This window comes from Girardinichthys multiradiatus, chromosome 17, assembly GCF_021462225.1.
Source record: "Girardinichthys multiradiatus isolate DD_20200921_A chromosome 17, DD_fGirMul_XY1, whole genome shotgun sequence".
NCBI classification, from domain to species: Eukaryota; Metazoa; Chordata; class Actinopteri; order Cyprinodontiformes; family Goodeidae; genus Girardinichthys; species Girardinichthys multiradiatus.
The window spans coordinates 18,930,022-18,954,876 of NC_061809.1; the positions used below are offsets into that span (position 1 = coordinate 18,930,022).

Sequence of the window (24,855 nt, forward strand, 5' to 3'; positions counted from 1 at the left end):
TGCTGTGAGATGAGCTTAAACAAGCTGTTCATGCTGGAAAACCCTCCAACGTGGCTGAAATAAAACTATTCTTCAAACAAGAGCAGAACACAATTCCTCCACAGGGAAGAAAAAAATCATTGCCAGTTATTGCAAATTTAAAAGCAGTTCTTGCTGCCAAGGGTGGAATAATTAGTTATTAGGATAAGGGATAATTACTCTTTTTACATAGTGCCAGATTGTGTTTTCCCTTAATAAATGAGTTGTCGTTTAAAAACTGAATTTGTTGTCATGTAGTCATCTTTAAAATTCATGTGGCTTTAAGAAAGTACAACACCTAAAAGTATGTCATAAATGCACATCAACCAAGGTGTAATTAATTCATTGTTTTTTTTTTTTTTAAGAGAGAACTTGAATGTAACTAGAAAACTCAGACTTCAAATGGATAGGTGTCAATGCAACAAATAATTTAGGTAATGTGGCATTATTGCTACATAAAAACTGCAATCATAAACCAATAAACAGACAGAAATCATATTCCTTTAGAGTACTTTGAGCTTGCATCTCCTTTAAAGCTATTTCATTGCTGTTTCATCACGTTCAGCAGTGGTTCACAGCAGGCAAGGCCTCATCTTCCTCACCTGTGATGTGTTTCTGCCTTGTTCTTTCTGAATCATAAAAAGTACTGCAAAAACATTTTTACCTGTAGCATGTGGCATACATAAACATTTAAAAGTTTTTTGTGTTTTTCTGCCTTGCTTTCATAAACAAATATAGGTTCGTTTGTTAATGATGTTAAAGATATTTTATTTAAGAACTTTGGGTATAGTACATTTTATCTCATTGCAAAAATCAATAATTGTATTCATCCCTGCATAGTCCACACTTTTGTTACTGTCTGCCCTAATAAGTTAACTTAATCCACCATAGCGCCCATTGCCTTTCTCTCTTCTCATAATGGATCTCCCTCAGGGAGAAGGAGGTGGATGGCTATTGGTTTTGGATATTGAAGCTGGCCAGGGGTCAACCAGCCAGGAGCCATTATGAGGACCCTCCTTTGTTTACTCAAACAGAAGATTTAATAGGAGAACAAAAATAAATCTAATTTTACTTCAGTTTTATTTTATAAAATGTAGTCTTTTACACAGTCTTAAACCAATGATTTAAGAGGAACGACACTAACATTTGCAAGTGGAATCCTAACCCTGGAGACAAGACAGAGGGGAAATCTATTGTTGCCTCGGGTCTCCCTGGAGCAACTGTGAGCTGTCTGTTTCAAATTATTAATAGTTCTGGTACTATATAGGATGTTTGAAAATTGCCTCCATGGAGGAACAAGTTTGTCTAGCTTTTAGTTGCTTTTGCCTGAACAGAAAAACATCCTGAGAGCTTCTTTTGTACTCCTCAAAGGTTCATCTTGTTTTTTTTATAATAATCCATTCAACATTTCATCGACTTCAGTCTACGCTGACACTGACAGAAACTGCTGATTACAGAATGTGCAAAATATGGACTTTAAAGCCAGCTCCTTTTTTAGTGCTCAAGTCTCTCTGCCTCTGTGACCCATCTTCTTCTCTTTTATCTTCATCTTCTCCTTGGCTTTGAGATATTATAGAGAATCAATAAAGAATAATGAATCTTACCTGAATTGTCTCTGCTGTGCACTTTATAGAAACAGTCCGCAGGACTTTCCAGCTTTATTTAGCCCTTGACCAGTGAAGCTCTGAGATGTGGATCTGTCTCTTTATCCTAAACCCAAATACTGTGATTAGGGCACCTTGCAGAAATATTTGTACCCTTGAACATTTTGTCACATTACAACAAAAGACTACAATCTATTTTATTAGATTGTTATGCGATTGAGCAGGAGAGAGAAGTACATTACTGCAAAGTGGAAAGAAAGAAACAAATAGTTATAACATTTTCTATATTTTATTTTATTTTGTGCACATGGAAATTTGAGATTGTGTATTGTGTATTTGAGTAAAGACTTTATATAACCACTCTTTGTTGCACTCACACTTGCAAGTAAGTCTACCAACTTTGCACATCTAGAAATAGAGGTTTCTGCCAATTCCTCCATACAAGATAGCTCAAACTTTGAACAATTGGATGGTTAGCGTCTTTAAACACCAACTTTGAAATTATGTCACAGGTTCTGGACATAACAGACGATTCTAACACATGAATCCTCAAGTGATTTGGAGCCCCTATTAGGGTTTTCTGTGAGGATTGCCCTTGCCTTTAGCTCTATAAATCAGCTCTGACCAGTTCGCCTGGCCCTCCTAAAAAGAAGGATCCCCACAGCATGATGCCGATGGCACCATGTTTCATGGTGGGAATGGTGTATTTAGGGTGACATGCTTTTCTGCTTCACACAGTTTGTTTTGAATGTGGGAACAGTTACAACAAGTTCAGTTTAGGCCTCATCTGACCAGAACACCTTCTTATTGGTTTGCTCTAAAAAAGATCAGGGGCTTGACAGAACAGATGTCAAACTAGATCAAACTAGACACATGTACTTTGCTATTCACTAAATAAGTGCCTTCTAAAGGTACTGTTTTTGTTTGTAGTGTTATTTAAGGAAATCTGAGTAAAGAAGACTGGAAAGCACAAGTCCAATGACTATTTTAGTAAAATGTTGTGCAGGGACACAAGTGGACTAGAACAAGGCAATCTCCAAAGCAATATTCATGAGGGGCTTTTATTGAATCACTTTTCATGTATAAACACTGTCTGAATACTGCTCTGGGGAGAGTAACAAGTTAAAAATAACTGCAAACAAATAGGTTGTGCGCAAATATTTTAAACTCTAAGTTATCAATGATGTGAGCAAATTTTCCTAACACTTTTGAAAACAGAAACATGAAAGGCATATCAGACAAAGTTAAATATTATAAGGTTATCTATTTGTCAAATTAAAATTCACACCTCAAACAAAAATATAGTAAATATATAAAAACACATTTATTGGCATAAATAGGAATGATGATCTGACCTCACACGGCATCTAAAATATTCAGAAATCAACTAAAAGAATTCCAAAGGTTTTATAAAAGGCGTGAAAGATTCTCTGAAGTGCTCATATTAGGAATGGTCGATAAAAAGATGCTGAAACACAAAAATACTCAAATATTTTCTAAAACATACTTTGAGAAAGAAATTTACTTTTGTGAACAACAACCTGTCACAGAACAACTGAGGAGCATATTTAAGGGTCACTGATTAAGGTAAAAACCCTTTTAAAAATGTATCTAGAAATAAAATGATGCTGTGATCCTGAGGTGGTAGGTTTTTGATATTCTGTTTATCTTTCCTTCTCTTTCCTCCTCCCTTCCAGTGTTGTTCTCCTCTGAAGGCAATTAAAATAAAATAAAGTTAATAGTTTGTTTATTGCAGATAAACTGGCTGCACAAAACCAACTAATAACTTTGAGTTTCAAATGACCAAACTATAACAGTGTGGTACATTTCACTTCCACGTAATGTGTTATAAAATGCAAATCTGCCAAACAGCTATTGCTTTTCTTGCAAAGACACCTTCTAAACACCACCATACAAAGATGTTCCGCCTGTAAGAACTTAAAAGGCCTTTTACACGTTGTACTGAGACAGCTAGCTACTGGTTGCCATGTGAATACTAAATAACCTTGCTCCGGTGTGCCTAAATCATCTAAAGTGTTTTCAAATCATTCCTATAGTATCAATGACTCACTGGCTTACTTCTTTTAAATGCAAATGCTAAAAACTAAACTCTCTTAAATAACAATCAGCATTGCAAATAATTACTCTCTAACTGATGTTAAACATTCTATCAAAATGTTTATTATTCTCTCACATTCTTTAATTTAGGATTTACCTTTTCTCCCCATGTTCTAAGGAGTTTGCAACATTACAGGGCAAAAAATAAAAATGACATACAATATTTTATCTATGTTTGCAGGCAACATGATGATGGATAACAACTATTCACGCTGAATTATCCTAAAACTCATCCTCTGTCATATCTTAACTGAAGTCATGTGTATGTAATAAACTATAGATCAATTTTGATGAGAAATGCTCCAAAAACAGACATGAAATTAACACTGACAGGATTCATATCTCTATTTTTGTCATGTTAACCAAATACCTAGGTGTATTTTATTTCATTTTTTCTGTTTAGGGTCATTCTTCAGCTGGACGCTAAACCTCTCCCACAACCTCTGCTAGGGTTTCTTCCAGAATTGTCTCCAACCATCATTTCATAAACTCTAAGTATCCTCCCTTTTCCTGAAGAAAATCATTCCAAAAGCATTACACCACCACCACCATGCTTCCCAGTGGGGATAGTGTGTTTAGGGTGATGTCCAGTGTTAGTTTTCCAATGCACATAGTGTTTGCATGTGGGACAAAAGGCCACACCTTCATCTCATCTTAGTGTTTTCTTTAAACAATAGCCTTCTACTTAAGGGCCATCCTCCATAAGGGCCAGATTTGAGAAGTGCAAGTGCTATTGACAAGTTCTCCCACCTGAGCTTTGGATCTCTGCAGGTCCTCCAGAGTTACCAGGGGCTCTTAACTGCTACTCATTAATGCTTTTCTTGCTTTTCCTGTTAGTTTAGGTGGAAGGCCATGTATTGGTAGGTTGACGGCTCTGCCATACTATTTCCATTTTTGGATAATAGATTAAACAAAGCTCTGTGAGATATTCAAAGCTTGGGGTATTGTTTATAACTTAACCCTGATTTTTTTCCTTCTCTACAACATTTCCCCTGACCTGTCTGCTCTGTTCCTTTGTCTCCATGATGCTGTTTTAACAATAGTGTTTTGAACTTTGACTGTGGCTTATTGGGTAGAACATTTGTGTTTCAATTCAAGTTGTGGGTTTGATATCAGCTTCTCCCTGCCACATGTCAATGTGCCCCATGGGCAAGGAACTAGACCCCCAGTTGCCTACTAATCTGTGTACCAGTGTAGGAATATGTGCATGTTTGTAGGTGTGTGGGTTATTGTGGCTTCAGTGTAAAGCAATTTGAGTGCTTTCTAAATTCAATCCATTTACCATAACTGTGGCAGGTGGAACAAACACAGGGGTTGTGGGTATTCTGTGTTTTTGCATTCTGTTTCTATGTTTGAAAGATACATTTCTGTTTCTCCAAATTTCATAACACAGTGCAGTCTTTGTTTCTGTTAGACAGTGCATCAGTTGCTTCTGAATAATGAGAAGAGATTCAGCAGGTGTGCTTTCAACCTGAGTAGCAATGGTACCCTGGGGAGTAAGCCTATAACTGTTAAAAGAGGTGTGGATGATGGTGTCAAACTCCAATGTTGCCTGTAAACTTTTCCACTTTTGTTTTTCAGGCAACATTTGTTTTAAACTGGAAGAAAAAAATCAGTTATCCTGTCAAAGAAGGAAATATTTTGCCTATGATAAAAAGTGTTTCGAATAACTTTTTCATCCACCGATGCAGGGATAACTTGATCATTCTTGTCACATGTTGAAACAGTGTCTGCTCCGATGAAGGATGTGCAATCACCTCACGGCCCGCTCACCTCTGGGATAATTGGTGTTAGGGGTGACCTGCACCTTCTCCAGCAGGCTCCATAAAAAGTAAGGTCGTATCTTGCAGATATCAGCCATGCACCAAAGTCACCCTTTGGACTATTTTCATTTCTACAATCCTACTTGAGGAAACTCATTTCTTGGCTCTGAGCAGTGTGCATCCCATTTATCACTTTATGGAGCGTGTAAAGAAGCCATATGGAAGGAGAGACCAGGCTGCACCCACACTGGCACACCCTCACCCTTGTGGTTTTAATATTTCATAATATTTCACAGAGTGTTGGACCTTAAGAATCTCTCCTAGCTGTTTCAAGAAAGTCTGGTAAAACTTTAAGCAATGTCAGGAGAAAATAGAAGTAAAAACCTCTAATCTAAACAGGAACAACTCAAACAGTATAAATCATATTTTGCTAGAGGCAAACCTGGTATGACTGACTTTGTCAGAACTGCAAACAAACATTAGCTCTTAGTAAAAGCATTGCTTTTCCAAGGCATGGTACATTTAAAGATAATCAGGTTCATAAAATATAAAAGCTGATTAGACACTTGTTAGGTTTGAAGGGCAGACATGCAGAGATATCCTAGACCTTTGCTCATCTAATTGTGCTTATAAAAAAGTAGAAAGTTGAATAAGACAACAACGTGGTAGAGTTGCTGTCTGGACTAGTCTGGAAAACTCACAGGTGAGTCTGTGTTTAGTGCTTTATTATACAAAGCGACTTGACAGACATCACTAAAAACAGGTTTCTTCCTTTGTGAAATTTTATCTGTCTTCTACTATGGTCATGCTCAGTTGTTGGCATTTCTTAATCTTTCTGCAAATGTCATAGAATCACGCTATTATTCAGTGAAGGGTACACTAAGTGAAAAGTCGTAAACTGAAAACTCAACATGCAAACTATATCAAGACGAGCCTTGGGAATGGGAACTTTGTCCAACAAGATGGACCATACAAACTTCTAAATTTACTGCAGCACAAACAGCACCAAACAAACAGTTTCACTCATCACAGAAGTTCAGTTGAAACCGAATAAATTTTGTCCATTTGGATGAATCTGATAACAACCTTTCCATATGGCCCCAAAAGTCTCATTGTGATCTTTAGCTTAAGATGGCCTCTTGCATTTTAGTGTTGCCACAACTTTACTAAACAAGTCAGAGGCTCAAAGTGTTTTTATCGCCACACAGCCACCTTGGTCAACATATTTCTTCCAGCACCAGAACCTCCTGAATTTAACTGTACCTAGCCAGGTTTACCCTTTCCAGCTGGCATCCCAAAAATGTTATGAAATTTAGGACTGAAAAACAGCATTTAACTATGTTATGCTTTTTAAACAACACATGTCTTTATTGTTTAATCATCTTGAAAAAGAGAAAAGTAATAATCCACAGAAAAGTAATATTCTCCTGATAGCAATTTCAGAGTTCCAGAACTTCCATCACCAGAGATCTGTGTCTCCAACAATAGTTTTCATTATGCAAACTAGAATACCTTGGATTGGTGAGGAAAACACCCTCTGGCTGCACATCAAAATATTATTGGCTGATCAATCCGTCAATTAGAACTTACAAGCCATTCATACAGCTATGCAGAATACCACTAAATAGACAAACATTTCTGATTTCCGCATTTTTCCCTGACACAAAATCATTATGAGGTGCAGATATCAGACAGAAAACTCAATCTCAAGCTCTTCTTACATTCCAATAGTACAGTAAAGCTTTCCTATGATCGCTTTAATAATGATAATAAAAAGTGGTCATAAAATTGTTATTATTTTATTTATTGTGGTCTGAATACCCTAAACCTCCCGGACACCACCTCACAGAACAGCTGAAATACAAGTACACACAGATGTCCTTTTACAAATTAGGTGACTTCTGAACTCAGGGTCAAAAGAGGTTAAAATACATAGAGGTTTAAAGCTGTATTGTGACGTTTGCAAGCACTGTAGCTGCAAAGATCCTTTTGGATTAATTCACTACTGACAAATCTGCAATCATATGATGAGATCTAATTAGTTTTATCTCATCTAAAAGTGGTAAAGCCATATAAAAAGAAATAGCTCACTTCACGAATGTAATAAATACAAATATATTGCCTATATATTTTTAGAAAATAGATTAGCAAATGTTTAGAACAGTAAAAACATGCAAAACAATTTCTGCTGCTTCCCTGTCGGCGCTGCGTGTTGACATCACCGCTTCACTACGGCCCCGCCTCCGCACTCTGCTGATGCTCATCCTCCACTTGCATCGGCACCATTTCTGGCATCCTCATTAGGCACAGACGCAGAAAGAGACTACCCACCTCTCAGGAGCGGAGAGGCGTGAGACTGCTCGTTATAGCATCCCTCGTTACAGACTGGAACTCACAGTCCAGAGGCCCCACAATCGACGCATCACTACTCCAGAACCAGCTGAAGAGGAAGCCGTCAGAAAGCACAGCTAGCCTACTCTTAGGAATGGAGAGCCTGCTGGATAATCCAATGAAAGCCGTTCTGTACCTAAAGGAACTCACCACCATCGTCCAGAACCAGCAGAGCCTGATCCAGACGCAGCGCCAGCGCATCGACGAACTCGAGCGGAAGGTGGAGGACCTGATCGGAGAGAACCGACAGCTGCGTGACCCCCATCTCTACGTCCAGCAGCCCTCTCAGCATCATCACCACCACCAACACCACCACCATCACCCGGCTCACCGGAGCGCCGGCCCCCAAGCGTCGGCCCACCTCCACCAGCACACGGTGAGCGCCACCAAGGCGGCGGCTCAACTCTGCCAGCAGCTGCCGCTGCCTCTGCAGCTGCCGCCGCCTCAGCAGCAGCAGCAGCCGCTGCCGCCGCCGCCTCCTCAGCAACAGCAAATTGCCCATCAGACAGCCCAGCCTCAGCAGCAGCACCCGACTCCTCCAGCGCCGTCTTCCCACCACCCACAGCAGCTGCAGCTCGTCCCCACCTCGCCGCAGTCACCCAAAGTGAGCAAAGCCGGCTCCGAGTCAGTCGAGGAGGACAACAGGAGCGCCTGCTGCAAGTCTCTGGTTCCACAGACTCCAAGCACTCTCTGCCGCTTGGTTGGATTGGGCAGAAAAGCAGAGTAAGTTTCTCGCATGTTTTCGGCAAAGAACAAATCTAATGAAAATTAGTCAGTTTTCTGCTTTTGCTTTTTAGTAGAAAACCCCCCTAAACTGAGTAAAACAAGTGGCATTACATCAGTGCAGTGCAATAATTAATTTCCTGTTTTAATACAAATGATAGGTTTGATGACCCAGATAAGGTTTACTCTTTTTTGTCCATAAAGGTATCAATTTTGCAAACATGTAAAGAAATCTGCTCATGTGTGGAACATAATGAATAAAATGCATTGCAGCTTTGCCATGAATTTATTTTTACACCTCCTGTCTAACAAAGCCACAATTTCCTCCTATTTCACAAATTTATATTTTTACAACGTTCCTCTGTTAAACAAGCACCATGCCTACAATGTTTGGGCAGACTCGAGCTCAGTATGTTAATACACGTGAAAGTATGCTAGAAATTCAGAAAAAACCTTGGAGAAAAAAGTACTTTGTACCGCTTCAATTAAGCTGCTCCTTAAGTGATTTTGCAAAACGTCCTGCAAGTCAGTACTGTTTCCTTCTGCCATCTTTTGCTCTGAATACTGACACTGAACTAGAAATTATTTTAAAACCAGTTTGGTTCTCAGGCAGCTGCTTTGCAGATGTTCAGAAAAAGAGATGACATTGCAAACAGACATCTCCTTTAGGCATTTTATAAACCTGTACTGTACAGACTATAGAAACATACACCTCATTAGGATACAGACATAGAAATGGTCCAGAGAAAATTAAAGTGCTTGGATGGAATGAAAGCTAAGGCAGAAACACATTAGCAGCTGTTTATGAACCCTGTCCGAACTACTACCAAGATGCAGTGAGTTTTTATTAATAGTCTCTCACCATTATGCATTTTTTTTACACAAAGCAAAATGCCAAACATCCCGTTTCAATTTATTTATTGCAAGGAAGAAATACAAATGAACCAATTAATTATAGAGAAAGTAGAAAAGAAGCACTACTGGAAAAATTAGGAAATGCTTGGATATTATTATATTATGTATTCAGATCCATATACTCTAATAACCCTAAATAAAATCTGGTGGCTACAGATTGCCCATTTAGATTGTATAATAAAATGAAACTACATTGCTTTTGTACAGTGATTTAGATTAAACATGTTTATTGCTGCTTATCAAAATGAAAAGATACGTATACATGCTTTATTATCTGGTCAGATTTGTGTATTTCTAAACATGCTCTTGATTGCTCGTGTGTGTACTTCAGAACTCTCCATGGTGCTGAAGGTTCTTTGCCTCCATCAAGGTCACATAAATCGCCTCAGGCTCAAACACACATTCACTCACATTACGCAGTGCTTCAAGCCACATCTGTTTCACTCAGCTGCATTGCCATTGTTTCCGTTAATCCACATCGATTTATTAAGGTATTGAATCGTAATTCCTACAGAGCAAGGGTGAGAAATAGGGCACATAAGCAGGGACAGCTAGATGGTGAAAAAAATGTGCCACCAAGTGGTACAAAATTATTGTCAGAGAGGGGATTCTCTGGATTCTTTTCTAAAAAATGCAACTTGACAGCTCTGAGGAATGACGAACAATGAGACAGAGAGACGAAGAGTGTGAAAAAGCTCTGAAAGCATACCCTAATGTAAAAGCAGTGATACATGAAACACAGGAGATGCAGTGAAGCTTTATCATTTCCACATAGAGCACTGGTCCCGTTATGACAAGATAGTATGTGGCTGCAGACAAGAAGTGATGCTTTTCTTTTCAAGGTGGGGCGGCGGGGACACTATGTAAACTCACTAATCAGGCACTTGTGTTCATTTGACTTTGCCATGGCAACACAGTTGTTGGATTCTCCCTACACTGGAGAGTCACTGCAGTGACCATCTCATTTAAAATGTATCTGAGCTGGTAAGGATCACACACTTTCTGCATTCTTCCCCGCTTTATGTTTTATTTAACTCGTTTTTTTTTTGCTGAATAAAAAGAGCAAAGAAACAACTCAGTCATCAAGAATGTGGCCAATGGGACTAAAAAGGTGTGGGTAAAAAACACAGCAAGTTTTATTTGTTGATTTAAGTGATTCAGGTATTAACACTGATTTTGTACTTCAAGGTATTTGTATTAAGAACAAAGTTGTTAATAGTAGTATGTTAGTTTACCTTGTCAAAAGTGGATGATTGTTTTACATATGTTTCCCTAAACATGTAGACAGTAAGTTATATGTGAACCTACAAGTTTTTAATACAACTTGCATAATAAACTTATGTTCACAATGTTCAGAATTTTTGCTGCTGACATCTTTTGTCATGATTTTATGAGGTTTTCTACACAATTTGTGATCAGTAGGAACCCTTAAAATGTAACCATCAATGAACTATTTCAACATTTCTACATTTTTGATAATGAATTATACTTAAGCATGTTTCATTACTAAAGACAGTAAATTAAATTATTAATTTACTCACATCCATTAATCCTTTCTTTAATTCTCCTCTCACTGTGTCCAAAAGCTGATCAAAACTTGTTCCTGACCAAAGACTTTTTGTGTCATGAGCAAAATTTCACTACTTTGATATATTGTAAATATCACTGAGGTACAAAATAAACATCTTGGACCCCAGTATGTAACGTTGTGGAACTCCTCAAGTATTTCAACTAGATCTATGATCTACAGGTCCTTCTCAAAATATTAGCATATTGTGATAAAGTTCATTATTTTCCATAATGTAATAATGAAAATTTAACATTCATATATTTTAGATTCATTGCACACTAACTGAAATATTTCAGGTCTTTTATTGTCTTAATACGGATGATTGTGGCATACAGCTCATGAAAACCCAAAATTCCTATCTCACAAAATTAGCATATTTCATCCGACCAATAAAAGAAAAGTGTTTTTAATACAAAAAACGTCAACCTTCAAATAATCATGTACAGTTATGCACTCAATACTTGGTCAGGAATCCTTTGGCAGAAATGACTGCTTCAATGCGGCGTGGCATGGAGGCAATCAGCCTGTGGCACTGCTGAGGTCTTATGGAGGCCCAGGATGCTTCGATAGCGGCCTTTAGCTCATCCAGAGTGTTGGGTCTTGAGTCTCTCAACGTTCTCTTCACAATATCCCACAGATTCTCTATGGGGTTCAGGTCAGGAGAGTTGGCAGGCCAATTGAGCACAGTGATACCATGGTCACTGTGCTCAATTACCAGTGGTTTTGGCACTGTGAGCAGGTGCCAGGTCGTGCTGAAAAATGAAACCTTCATCTCCATAAAGCTTTTCAGCAGATGGAAGCATGAAGTGCTCCAAAATCTCCTGATAGCTAGCTGCATTGACCCTGCCCTTGATAAAACACAGTGGACCAACACCAGCAGCTGACACGGCACCCCAGACCATCACTGACTGTGGGTACTTGACACTGGACTTCTGGCATTTTGGCATTTCCTTCTCCCCAGTCTTCCTCCAGACTCTGGCACCTTGATTTCCGAATGACATGCAGAATTTGCTTTCATCCGAAAAAAGTACTTTGGACCACTGAGCAACAGTCCAGTGCTGCTTCTCTGTAGCCCAGGTCAGGCTCTTCTGCCGCTGTTTCTGGTTCAAAAGTGGCTTGACCTGGGGAAAGCGGCACCTGTAGCCCATTTCCTGCACACGCCTGTGCACGGTGGCTCTGGATGTTTCTACTCCAGACTCAGTCCACTGCTTCCGCAGGTCCCCCAAGGTCTGGAATCGGCCCTTCTCCACAGTCTTCCTCAGGGTCCGGTCACCTCTTCTCGTTGTGCAGCGTTTTCTGCCACACTTTTTCCTTCCCACAGACTTCCCACAGAGGTGACTTGATACAGCACTCTGGGAACAGCCTATTCGTTCAGAAATTTCTTTCTGTGTCTTACCCTCTTGCTTGAGGGTGTCAATAGTGGCCTTCTGGACAGCAGTCAGGTCGGCAGTCGTACCCATGATTGGGGTTTTGAGTGATGAACCAGGCTGGGAGTTTTAAAGGCCTCAGGAATCTTTTGCAGGTGTTTAGAGTTAACTCGTTGATTCAGATGATTAGGTTCATAGCTCGTTTAGAGACCCTTTTAATGATATGCTAATTTTGTGAGATAGGAATTTTGGGTTTTCATGAGCTGTATGCCAAAATCATCCGTATTAAGACAATAAAAGACCTGAAATATTTCAGTTAGTGTGCAATGAATCTAAAATATATGAATGTGAAATTTTCATCATGACATTATGGAAAATAATGAACTTTATCACAATATGCTAATATTTTGAGAAGGACCTGTATTGTGTGAAAAGTCTTTTAAATTTAACATTCTTATTATATCCTCCATACTTTCAATTATGTAGAAATGTATTAAATCAGTTTAATTAATGCCATTGCTGTGGATCTTTTTGTTTTGAAGCCATACTGACCTTAATTCATCGTGCTGTAAAAAGGTATTTGCCCCACTACAGATTTCTTCTGCTTTTGCCTTTTTCGGTGGCAGGATAAGAAATCTATCTTAGCCAACCTTGTATGATGTACAAAAGTAACCGTCCACTTGTTAAATCATGAATTAACTGTGATTTAACACTTTTTTTTTTAAGTGTTCAATTTCTCTAGGCATGCGCAGACCTGACAACTTCCAGACATTTACAAAATCCAGACGTTTACAAAAAAACTTAAATAAAACTTGTGTAACAACATGAAGTAGGCAAAACATCTTAAAGGAGCAACACATCATACTCATATCTAAAGAATAAAAAACGATGACAAATAAATTGACATTTTTTCAGGCAAGAAAGTTTACAATGCTATTTCTTAAACTTTAGGCTCAAGAGAGCTACAGTATCATTATCCACAAATGGGAAAAAATAGAAGTGATAAACCTTCCAAGATCAGCACACCAAAATTACTCAAGAGTGCCTCTACAACTCATGTAGGAGGTCACAATTAAACCTAGAACAACATCTAAAGTGCTGCAGGCATCGGTTGCCTTAGTTAAGCTCAGTGTTCATGATGCAACAATACCAAAAAGACTGAGTAAAAATGGCATCCATGAGAGAGTATAAAGATACAAAGCCATGCTCACCAACAAGAACGCTAAGGCCCAGCTCAAATTTTTCAAAAAAACATTGATAATCCCCAAGATTTCTTGGATAATATTCTGCAGATTGACTAGACAAAAGTGGAACTTTTTAGAAGATCTTTCTCGTGTTACGTCTGGTGTAAAACTAACAGCATTTCAGAAAAAGAACATCATACAAACTGTCAAACATATTGGTGCTAGTACAATGGGCTGTGGCTGCTTCGTTGCTTCTGGGAACTGGATGACTTAAACAAAGAATTCTCCTCTCTTGCAGGAAATCAAAAAGGAGAGTGTTCAGCCATCAGTTTGTGACATATAGCTTTAGTGCTATTGAGTAATGCAATAGGACGATTATCCAAAGCACACCAGCAAGTCCACCTCAGATTGACTAAACCAACCAACAAAAAGCTGAGGAAAACAAAATGAAGGTTTCTAATAGGCAGAGATTCAATTCAATTCAGTCTTATTTATATAGCGCCAATTCACAACACATGTTGTCTCAAGGCACTTCACAACAGTCAGGTACATACATTCCTATTAATCCTAACCATTGAACAGTGCAGTCAAAGTTAGTTATTTATTCAAATTGGATAACGTTTTTCTGTCTGAGGAAACCCAGCAGATTGCATCCAGTCAGTGACTTGCAGCATTCACTCCTCCTGGATGAGCATGTAGAGACAGTGGACAGTCCCTGGTGTTGACTTTGCAGCAATCCCTCATACTGAGCATGCATGTAGCGACAGCGGAGAGGAAAAACTCCCTTTTAACAGGAAGAAACCTCCAGCAGAACCAGGCTCAGTGTGAGCGGCCATCTGCCACGACCGACTGGGGGTTTGAGAGAACAGAGCAGAGACACAAAGAGAACAAAGAAGCACTGATCCAGGAGTAGGTTCTATGGGAAGGAAAAGTAAATGTTAATGGATGTAGCTACTTTAGTCGTTTCACCTAGAAAGAAAGAACAAATAAACTCTGAGCCAGTTTTCAGGGTTAGAGTCTGAAAGAGAGCACATACAGTTAGTTACAGTTAAGCTCAGTCAATCGCCATGTCTAGGAAAGAGAAAGGGTTAAACACTAAAAGACAGGACCATGTGGATCATTGGTAGAGGGTGAGCATTAAGTTGTTGCCAGCAGAAGCTCGGACGATTCCCCTCTCCAGAAAGGTGTAACAGGTAGACACAGAGCCAGGCCAGGTGTAGCTTCTAGGAAGAGAAAAGAGAGAGAACATAAAGTTAAAAACTGAAATAACAGCAAATAATGCAAAATTGGAGAGTAGTGTGAGAATGTAGCGAAGAGGGTGAAAGTGGTCATTATGTCAGTTCAGATTATTTAGTTAAACGGCGCTTATTTACAACAATGTCGTCTCAAGGCACCCCACAAAGGGTCCCACTGATGGTCATTGCTATACTAAAAACCACAAGGATTGGGATACCTCTCTCTGTCAGACTAATTATTATAACCATTGGAAAAGAGAAAGGGTCATACAGGTATAGAAATGGAGGGTGTGTTTGCACCTCAACCATAACTGAGCCGGTTTAGGCTAAACCTGACTCCCCCTTACTCCATCCAACAGGGTGGGAAGAGGACGGAGGTAAAAAATAAGGAAGATAGCTCAGGATAACCTAAGCCACTCTAACTATAAGCTTTATCAAAATATCAAAAAGGAAAGTTTTAAGCCTAGCCTTAAAAGTAGACAGGGTGTCTTCCTCACGGACCAAAACCGGGAGCTGGTTCCACAGGAGAGGAGCCTGATAACTAAAGGATCTGCCTCCCATTCTACTTCTACAGATTCTAGGAACCACCAGTAAACCTGCAGTCTGAGAACGAAGTGCTCTGTAAGGAACGTATGGAACAATCAGATCTCTGATGTATGATGGAGCTAGATCATTAAGGGCTTTATATGTGAGGAGGAGAAATTTAAATTCTATTCTGGATTTAACAGGGAGCCAATGAAGGGACGCTAAAATAGGAGAAATATGATCTCTCTTTTTAATTTTCATCAGAACTCTTGCTGCAGCATTTTGAATCAGCTGAAGGCTTTTAACTGCATTTTGTGGACATCCTGATAGTAGAGAATTACAATAGTACAGCCTTGAAGTAACAAATGCATGGACTAGTTTTTCAGCGTCACTCCCAGAAAGGATATTTCTAATTTTGGCAATGTTCCGGAGGTGAAAGAAGGAAATCCTAGAAACCTGTTTAATATGGGATTTAAATGACATGTCCTGGTCAAAAGTAACACCAAGGTTTTTTACATTATTACCGGAGGTCAATTTATTGCCATCCAGGTTAAGTGATTGACTAAACAGTTTCTTTTTTAAAGACTCCGGTCCAAAGACTACAACGTCTGTCTTGTCTGAATTTTGAAGCAAAAAATTTAAAGTCATCCAAGTTTTTATATCTTCAAGACATGCTTGTAGTCTATCTAACTGGTTGGGTTCATCAGGATTTATGGATAAGTAAAGCTGAGTATCATCAGTGTAACAGTGAAAATTTATCCTATGCTGCCTGATAATTTGACCTATTGGAAGCATATATATAGTAAAGAGAATTGTCCCAAGTACTGAGCCCTGTGGTACTCCACAATGAACCCTGGAGTTTAAAGATGATTTATCATTTACATGAACAAACTGGAATCTGTCAGACAGATAAGAATTAAACCAGCCTAACGCTGTTCCCCTGATCCCTACAGCATATTCCAGCCTTTTTAAGAGAGTATTACGGTCGACTGTATCAAATGCAGCACTGAGATCTAACAGAACCAGTACAGACACAAGTCCATTATCTGAGGCCATAAGAATATCATTAGGGATTTTCAGCAGAGCTGTTTCAGTGCTATGATGAGCTCTGAAGCCTGACTGGAACTCTTCAAACAGGTCATTGCTGTGTAAATGCTCACACATTTGATTAGCAACTATTTTCTCAAGAATTCTAGATAAGAATGGAAGATTGGATATAGGTCTGTAATTTTACAAGTCATCTCGATCAAGCGAAGGTTTCTTAAGTAAAGGTTTGATTACAGGTACCTTAAAAGCCTGTGGTACATATCCATTTACTAAAGATAGATTAATCATATCTAAAATGGGGCTGGTAATCAGCAGGAACACTTCCTTAAATAATTTGGTTGGGATTGGGTCTAACATACAAGTTGAAGGTTCTGATGAAGCTAATATTTCTGATAACTCAGGAAGTTTCACTGGATCAAAACAGTCCAAACACAAATCAGGCTCTGCAGTTATTTCCAATGTTGTCTCACTTGCTGTGGATGAAGTAATCATATTCGGGAGTATGTCAAAGATTTTCCTTTTAATAGAATCAATTTTATTTAAGAAGAATCCCATGAAGTCATGACTGCTAAGAGCTAAGGGAATGGATGGCTCAACAGAGCTATGACAACTGTACTAAAGATAACCCTAGGATTATTCTTGTTCTCTTCTATTAATGATGAGAAATAAGCTGTTCTTGCTTGGCGAAGTGTCTTTTTATACAACAGTAGGCTATTTTTCCAGATTAAGTAGGAATCCTCTAGGTGTGTAGAGCGCCATTTTATCTCCAATTTTCTAACATTGTGCTTTAAAGTATGCAGCTCTGAATTAAACCAAGGAGCCTGCCTCCTATGAATTATCACCTTCTTTTTCAAGGGGGCTGCATTGTCTAATCTATCACACAATGATGAAGAAACACTATGAACAATTTGTGAAGGGGATGAAACAGAATTATTGCCCTCAACTGTGCTTTTCAGTGATAATGAGGAGATTAAAAGTGGAACAGATTCTTTAAAGGTTGTTACAGCATCGTCTGATAATGATCTACTATAATGAAATTTTCTTTCAGGTGTGGAGTACTCGGTTAAATTAAACGCAAAGGTTATTAAGAAATGGTCAGACAGGACGGGGTTATGAGAAAATATTGTTATATCTTTACACTCAATGCCATATGTCAGCACAAGGTCCAGAGAATGAAGACAAAGGTGGGTAGGTTTGTTAATGTTTTGAGCAAAGCCAGTTGAGTCTAAGATAGCATTAAACACTATATTTAGGCTATCACTTTCAGTGTCAACATGAATATTAAAATCCCACACTATAATAACTTTATCTGTATTTAACACTAAATCAGATAAAAGGTCTGAAAACTGATCTAAAAATTGAGAGTAAGGGCCTGGTGGACGGTACAAAACAACCAACAGAAGTGGTTTTTGTGCTTTGCAATTTGGATGAGGAAAACTAAGGATTAAATATTCAAAAGAGTTGTAACTATTGATTGGTCTGGGACTAATCAATAAATTGGACTGAAAGATGGTTGCTACTCCTCCTCGCCCAGTATTTCGAGGAATGTGAAAATTTAAATAATTAGTAGGAGTTGACTCATTTATAGTAACATAATCCTCTTGCTGCAGCCAGGTTTCTGTGAGGCAAAATAAATCAATCTGATTGTCACAAATCAGGTCACTAACTAGCAAATTCTTTGAAGAGAGATCTTATGTTCAGTAAGCCTCGTTTAATTGTTTTCTTTTTATTTTTAGTCTGAGTTGTGTTAATTTTTATGAGATTTTCCTGATTTCCTCCTTTTAGATAATTTTTTTATCTATTCAATTTTGGCCGTGGGCGAGACACTGTCCTAATAGGGTAATGGGTGGGTAGCAGTACAGAAGCTGCAGAGAGGAGTATTAAACTACGACCCTGCTTCCTGGTCTGAACCCTGGGTTGTCAGTTTTGGAGAACTAATAAATTCGGCCAGATTCCTAGAAAGAAGAGCTGCTCCATCCAAAGTGGGTTGAATGCCGTCTCTCCGGATCAGACCAGGTTTTCCCCAAAATGTTCGCCAGTTATCAATGTAACCCACATTGTTTGGCCTGACCTGAAACACAATGTCTCTGCTCAAAAACCTTCCAGCGTGGGTGAATAAAAACTATTCTCTAAAGAAGAAGGCACCTAAACTCCACCACAGTGATGTAAAATACTTAATGCCAGTTATAACATTTGATGGGAGCAAGGGTGCCACAAGCAGTTATTAGGTTTAGGGGCCAATTGCTGTTCTAGATTGTGATAGCCTTACTAAATAAAATATTCATTTTAAAACTGAATTTTATATTTAGTCTGGTTATGGTTGTGTGATTTTAAAGTTTTTTTGATGTTCTGAAGCATTGAAGTGTGACAAGAAAGCAAAAACAAAAGAAATCTGTATGGGGAAAATACTTTTTAACAGTATTTTATGTTTTACTACAAAACTATCAAGCAAGCAAAAACACAATGTGACATTTGAACATTGGAACTGCAGAGCAATTGGCCCATAAATGCCCATCTCCACTTTTGCTAAAATAAAAAACTGTTGCTATTTTCTTTTTATATGCAAAATACTATGGCAATGTCAGATTACACATATAGGTCAAAGTTAGAGAATATAGGTGTAAAACATGAAAAAATCTTGATTTTGAAGATTTAGATTTAGGCACTATTTTTCTGTGTCAACTACAGATTTTTTATTTAATTAAAGACCATAGCATTAATTTGCAAAGCTCTAAATGAAAAATCAATGCTTGCTCATGCCAATCATACATGCATAATCTCCTGCTGTGGTGTAATTTGAAGAATGCAAATCAAGGCTGCCTCCAGCTCTAAGTAATGGATGCATTTGAATGTTGTTTACAGGAATGAGCCAAAACTCACTGCGAAAAAAATAAGGAAAAAGGAGAAACGTCTAATGTGTTGCAATTGCATTATTCAGTCTGATAAGGATTCTTATAAGCTCTGTTTGATCTAAAGGAAGTTGCCACCAATCCTGTCTAGTCTTATTTATTCCTACCTCATTTTATCTATAATTCCATAATTGTCACTTTAATTTTCCCAATTTTGACCTCTGATTGTTTTCCTACACATTACAGCAATAGATGTGTTTTCTTTGTTGCTTCTCTGTCCTTATTTTATTTTTACTGTCCATCTCAGTTTTGTCCTCTCCATCTCCATTTTCTCTTTTTCTTTATCAGCTAACTTTTAGTGCCAGCTCGGCAGTCTGAGTCAGTATTTTTTATCTCTTTTAGCAATTAAACAATCTTCTGAATGGACTGGAGCCCTTAGACCTGTTCTGTGTACAGTTTTGTGCTGCAAAGTGTAAAACTCAGTGTGTAAAAGCCGAGCCATGTGTTTAAAAGAGTGACAGTAATTGTACAAGCGGTGGAGGCACGCGAGCGTCTGATATGCAGCAATCCCGTTGCCTGAGGTGGAAATCCCAGCATTCCTTTACAGCTCCGGGTGTCTCTCTGCTGCTGCCAACTCACACACACTCTCGTTGATATGTTAAGCTGTTTCTCTCACAAAAATGCACACAAACTGTAACATGGTACATGCCACCTGGCAGCCAGGCTGTTTTTACCTGCATTACTTGTTGCTCCCTCTGCACCCTTGTGTCCTCTTTTTTCCCCTTTTTCCTAGTCTTGGAAAGCAGAATGTTTGCCATCTCAGCTGCTATTTCCTGCACCTGTTTTCTTCAAATGATGTGCAGTAGTAGCAGGTAGATGGGGAAGTAAAAAAAAAAAAGGATTTTAACACCTACTGTGGAGAAGCCATGCAAACTGACTTTGAAATGGTGCAGTGGCAATTTGATTTGATTCTCTCAGATCAATGAGACAGTCTCGGTCATGATCTACAATGAAGCATAAAAATAAATTCTCATTTTGTTTTACTACCAGTGGGCATTGAAAGCTATGATCACTTTTAGCAATATGGAGATCAGCAGCAGATAGAATGCCTTGAAAAGTATTTACATCTGCTCAACTTTCGCATTTTGTTTTGTTACAAACACAAAGGTCAATAGATTTTGTTTGAATTTCATGTCATGCATCAATTCAAAGTAGTGTACAATTGTAAAGTGGAAAGAAAGGAGAATGTTTTTAAATGTTTAACACATACAAATTTCGAAAGTCTGGCATGCTTATGTCTTCAAACCCTTTACATTTGATACCCCTAAATAACTGTCCAATCAGTTCCTGTCAGGAGTCACCTAATTAAAGTCCACCTGTTTGTTACTAATAAAATATTAGTTGTGCACTCCTCAAATCAAGTTTTTTTTGCAAGAGTGGCAAGAAGAAAAGACCATAAAAGACAACCACAATAAATGCAAAGGACACAGCAAGCATGTACTGAGCAGATAAGACCGAAACTAACAGCATATAACTCTGACAGTGTCCTCACTGTAAAACATGGTGGTGACAGCACCATGCTGTGAAGATTATATTCTTGACCTAGAACAGGGGAAAAGACTTGAGACAGGGGGCAAGGTTCACCTTCCAGCAGATCTAATCCAACTGAAAATCTGTGGCAAGACTTGTTCAGATACTTTTCATCCAGTCTGACTGAACCTGAGCTGTTTGCGTCTTGTCTCTGAATATGCAAACGTAGTAGAGACCTTCCCCAAAATAGAAATGTACGAGAAAGTGTTGAAACGGGAGCTAAATACAAACAAATAATTTTTCTAGATTTCTATTTGTAAAGATTTTTCTTAAACTATAATTTTTCTTTTGTTGTGACTATGAATCTGAAAATAGTACTTAATATTTAATATTAATAATTTAATATTTTATCAAATAATATTTCAGTATGTTAAGTGTTTTCCTGTGAATACCAGCCCAGTAAGGCGGTGGTATCAGGACAAAATTGAAAGGTTGAGCCAAGCTCTGACATTATTGAACAGCAAAGCTCTGCACACACATGGAATTAATTCACACAATTTCTTAAAATACAAGAATTTATTAACAAAAATAAGTCAACTCAAAGTCAAACATATTTCAATCAACAAACTCTTTACTATGCTAAAACAATCCAACTAACTACCAAGCAGAATTAAAGAATAAGGAAGACTAATGGGCTATGTACAATATAAACAAGTTGATTAAAGATGATTGAAAACCATGACCAAAAGAGTGACGCAACATTACCATGCAATGTTTATGTTTGGGAACCAAGGATTATCTTGAAGAATCTGGAAATGGAGTTAAGTTAGTCTTGGAACCAACTTAGGCAATAATCAGCATACCTTTAGAAAACCATTCACAATACAAGATCAGATAAAATATTATTTTAATAAAATAATGTTTTAAAGAATGATGTGCTGAATAAAACCAACCTTCTGGATGACTAATTCTCAACGGTGTCTCATTAGCTGCCTTTATTTATGAAAATAATATTTAAAGAAATATTATTAAGAGAATATTTTGGAAAAGAGCGAAATCTTTCTGGAGAAATGGGGCTTAATGGTGTTTCATTAGCTGTTAGCAGTTAAAGCTAACAAAAGAAGCTGATAGCTTAGCACCAGAATCCAACAAACACCCTTGAAATACCATTAATAAAAAGGGCTAAAATGCATAAGCGCGGACAGCGCGTTATGATCAATCTTCTGTGTTTAAAATCACCCTTCAAGTAAAGTTTGTCTTAACTTTAAAAACATACAAACACAGAACACAAAACTGAGCACGTGTGCTGCAGATAGCCTGCTAGCACCAAGATAGCTGAGTTCAACACAAACAAAACCAAACTTCATAAAATGAAAAAAACGTTTAGATCATTTCATCCTAAATATCTCTGTTACTCTGCCCAAACCCTAACCTTGTATGAACCGTGCTGAGGAATTGTCCGGGCGACGACAAAGTTTGAAGAAAGCTCTGTGAACAAAAGGTTAACTTCCAGCTAACCTCCGGAGCAGTGGCTGGGCGGCCCGTTCTGTCCGCTGACCACACTGCACGTTAACTGCCGTAACCACGGTGATGTGGTGCCGTTGTCCTCCTTTTAGACTGAAAACCGCTCCACTCGGCGTCGTAGAAACAGCGTCTCTCCAGGGAATTCTCTGGAAACAGTTTGTTGTCAAGCAACGCTTGTACTTAATCACCCCGTTCCTGAATGAATCTACCGGGTACACAGACAGTAATTCAGTCGTACTTAACTTAACTCAGTGCGTATGATCGATGATCGTATGACACCCTTGGATCCAGTTGAAGAGTTATGTCTTTTTGCCAGCAAAGAGACATTAGCGCGCTGTCTCCCCGGTCAGCCTCGCAGCGGAGTCCGGGTGGAAGAGATTGGACCATTGGGAAGGTGGGGGTTTTATACGGGCAGTGGCATAATGGGAAGTCTGTTGTTACCCCCCTTGCCCCTTCTGAAGTTGTGCTGGAACTGCTAGCAATGCAATTTATTTTGAAAATTCCAGAAAAGTCTGTACCGGAGTTTTCATGTTGCTATCCATGGCTGTGGGTCCCAACACTTTTATTGAAATTATGTATTGCTTCATGTTAGTCTTTTAAATAAAATCCCATTTAAATACCTGGCAGTACATAAACACATTATGTTATGAGTTGTCTCATCAGACACCCTCTATTTGGATTATAGATATCTATTCCTATAGCATACTTCCACTTTATCCATCCCCTAGGCAAGACTTTTCAGATTTAAGAAGGACAAACACTTGCACGGGTTAAGGTCTTAGCAAAACCTTCACAGTTCATGGTCTGCATACAAGGACCTGACTCATAAGTAGGTAGTAGACGTTGAAGAGCTTGGTGAGCTTCCACTACTAGCTGCTGGAGGACTGGATAATAAATATTGATAAAAATTGCAGCAGAGGTGTCCAAAAGCATGACATGGGACATTAAATTACCTAGGCAGAATATATATAAGGAGATAAAATGAAAAATAAATGGGAGGAATGACAATCACCAAAGGTGTGACAAAAGCAGTGGGAAAAGCAATGGAAGTGAACAAAAAACTGGCAAAATAGTAACAGTAAGTAACTGGAATACAGAATAAAGAAAAAAAAGTGAATTGAGTTACAGTAACAGTAAAAGTAAGGCTAGATTAATTGAAGCTTTGGAGAATTATCCTTAAAACTTCACAGTGCGAGAGAAGAGTCATGGGTGTGGCAGCATCATTCTGTTGGGATGCTGGGGTTGCATATCTTTCAGGGAAATCTCTGACACAAGAGACCTTTTGTCATGATGGGTGTTGAAGCAGGCCCAAAGTGCAGTCAGGAGCACTCAATAGCAGCATTGTGATAAGGAGGATTCAATGATAAAGAAAAGGAAAACTCACAGGTTTGGCACAAAGAGAACAGAACACGGAACCAGGGTGAGTGCAAAGGAAGAATCCATCAAGGAACAATGGTAACTAGGAAGCTTAAATACTGATGAGTTGAGAGTGTTATTGAAACCAGGTAAATCTAATCAGAGGAATGCTGAACAGCCGAGTGAATGTGCTGAACAGGGAGCAGAGGAATGATGACTAATAAAGACCATAGAGAAAGCTATTTTAAAACAAAATTGGGGGGGGGGGGGCAACAGTAAAATAAGAGTCAAAACCAAAATGCATAGAGAACGGAACATAAGAAATAACTAAGACTTTAAGTATGGTGGTGGATCCATGATGCTGTGGGCCTGTTTTACTTCTAAATTACGTTGGAACAATGTTAGAGATCATGCAATTTGAAGTCTTGGAAATACCAGGTCATTTTAAGTAAAAAATCTAATATTTTGGCATTTCAAAACTAAAACAATCAAAGATGATCCAATAATTAGCTATCTTAATCTATACAAAGGTTTCAAACAAATTATGTTCTCAAATTATTTGAAAAAAAAAATACTTTTAAAAGGAAAAAGATTGACGGTAATATTTGTTTTCCTTGACAATAAGGAGCACAAATTGAATCCAGTTTTTTCCACTTATGATATTAGATCTTTTAGAGACTTGTATCTTAGAAATGGAACCCATAAAAAAAGTATGAAATAAACTCTGTGGTGCAATGTCACTTTTTACAAAGGGAGAAAACATATATTGTATCAGTAGTTTGTGTCTCTGGAGCCTAATAGTAATGCTGCATTCATCCCGACAGCAGTGGCAGGGATTCAGTGAGACATAAATGGGTGGAGACGGATTCATGGAGCCTAAATGGTCTCCTAGACATACTTGTCCTGCAAGGCCATGCTCTTTCCTCAGTTTCCCCTCCCCTCTGTTCGCCTGGGAACCACACGTGCTCAGAGAGGACTGGGCTGCTGCCGCTAGAACCCAAATTATGAATATCACATTTGGTAGATGGTGCTTTTAAATTGCTTCATTTCTCTGAGTAGGTAGCTGCGGGGTGATTCCTAACTCTCTGCTACAATATTACAATATTAGCTGTCTTCGTGCACCGGGAGAGTAGAGA

General features: G+C 38.5%; 1 protein-coding gene across 5 annotated transcripts in view; it reads left to right on the forward strand.

The window, feature by feature from the left end:
• The first annotated feature begins 7,654 nt into the window (after positions 1–7,654).
• The window catches only part of iqsec3a (IQ motif and Sec7 domain ArfGEF 3a), a 164,886-nt gene continuing 147,685 nt past the window's right edge, over positions 7,655–24,855 (forward strand). For 2 of the 5 annotated variants that reach the window (XM_047389795.1, XM_047389796.1), the window contains exon 1: positions 7,655–8,617. In XM_047389795.1, coding sequence (XP_047245751.1) covers positions 7,989–8,617 — 629 coding nt within the window. In that variant the 5' untranslated portion in view covers positions 7,655–7,988. The remainder of the gene's footprint in view (positions 8,618–24,855) is intronic. The other 3 variants (XM_047389797.1, XM_047389794.1, XM_047389798.1) reach the window with 3 other exon arrangements.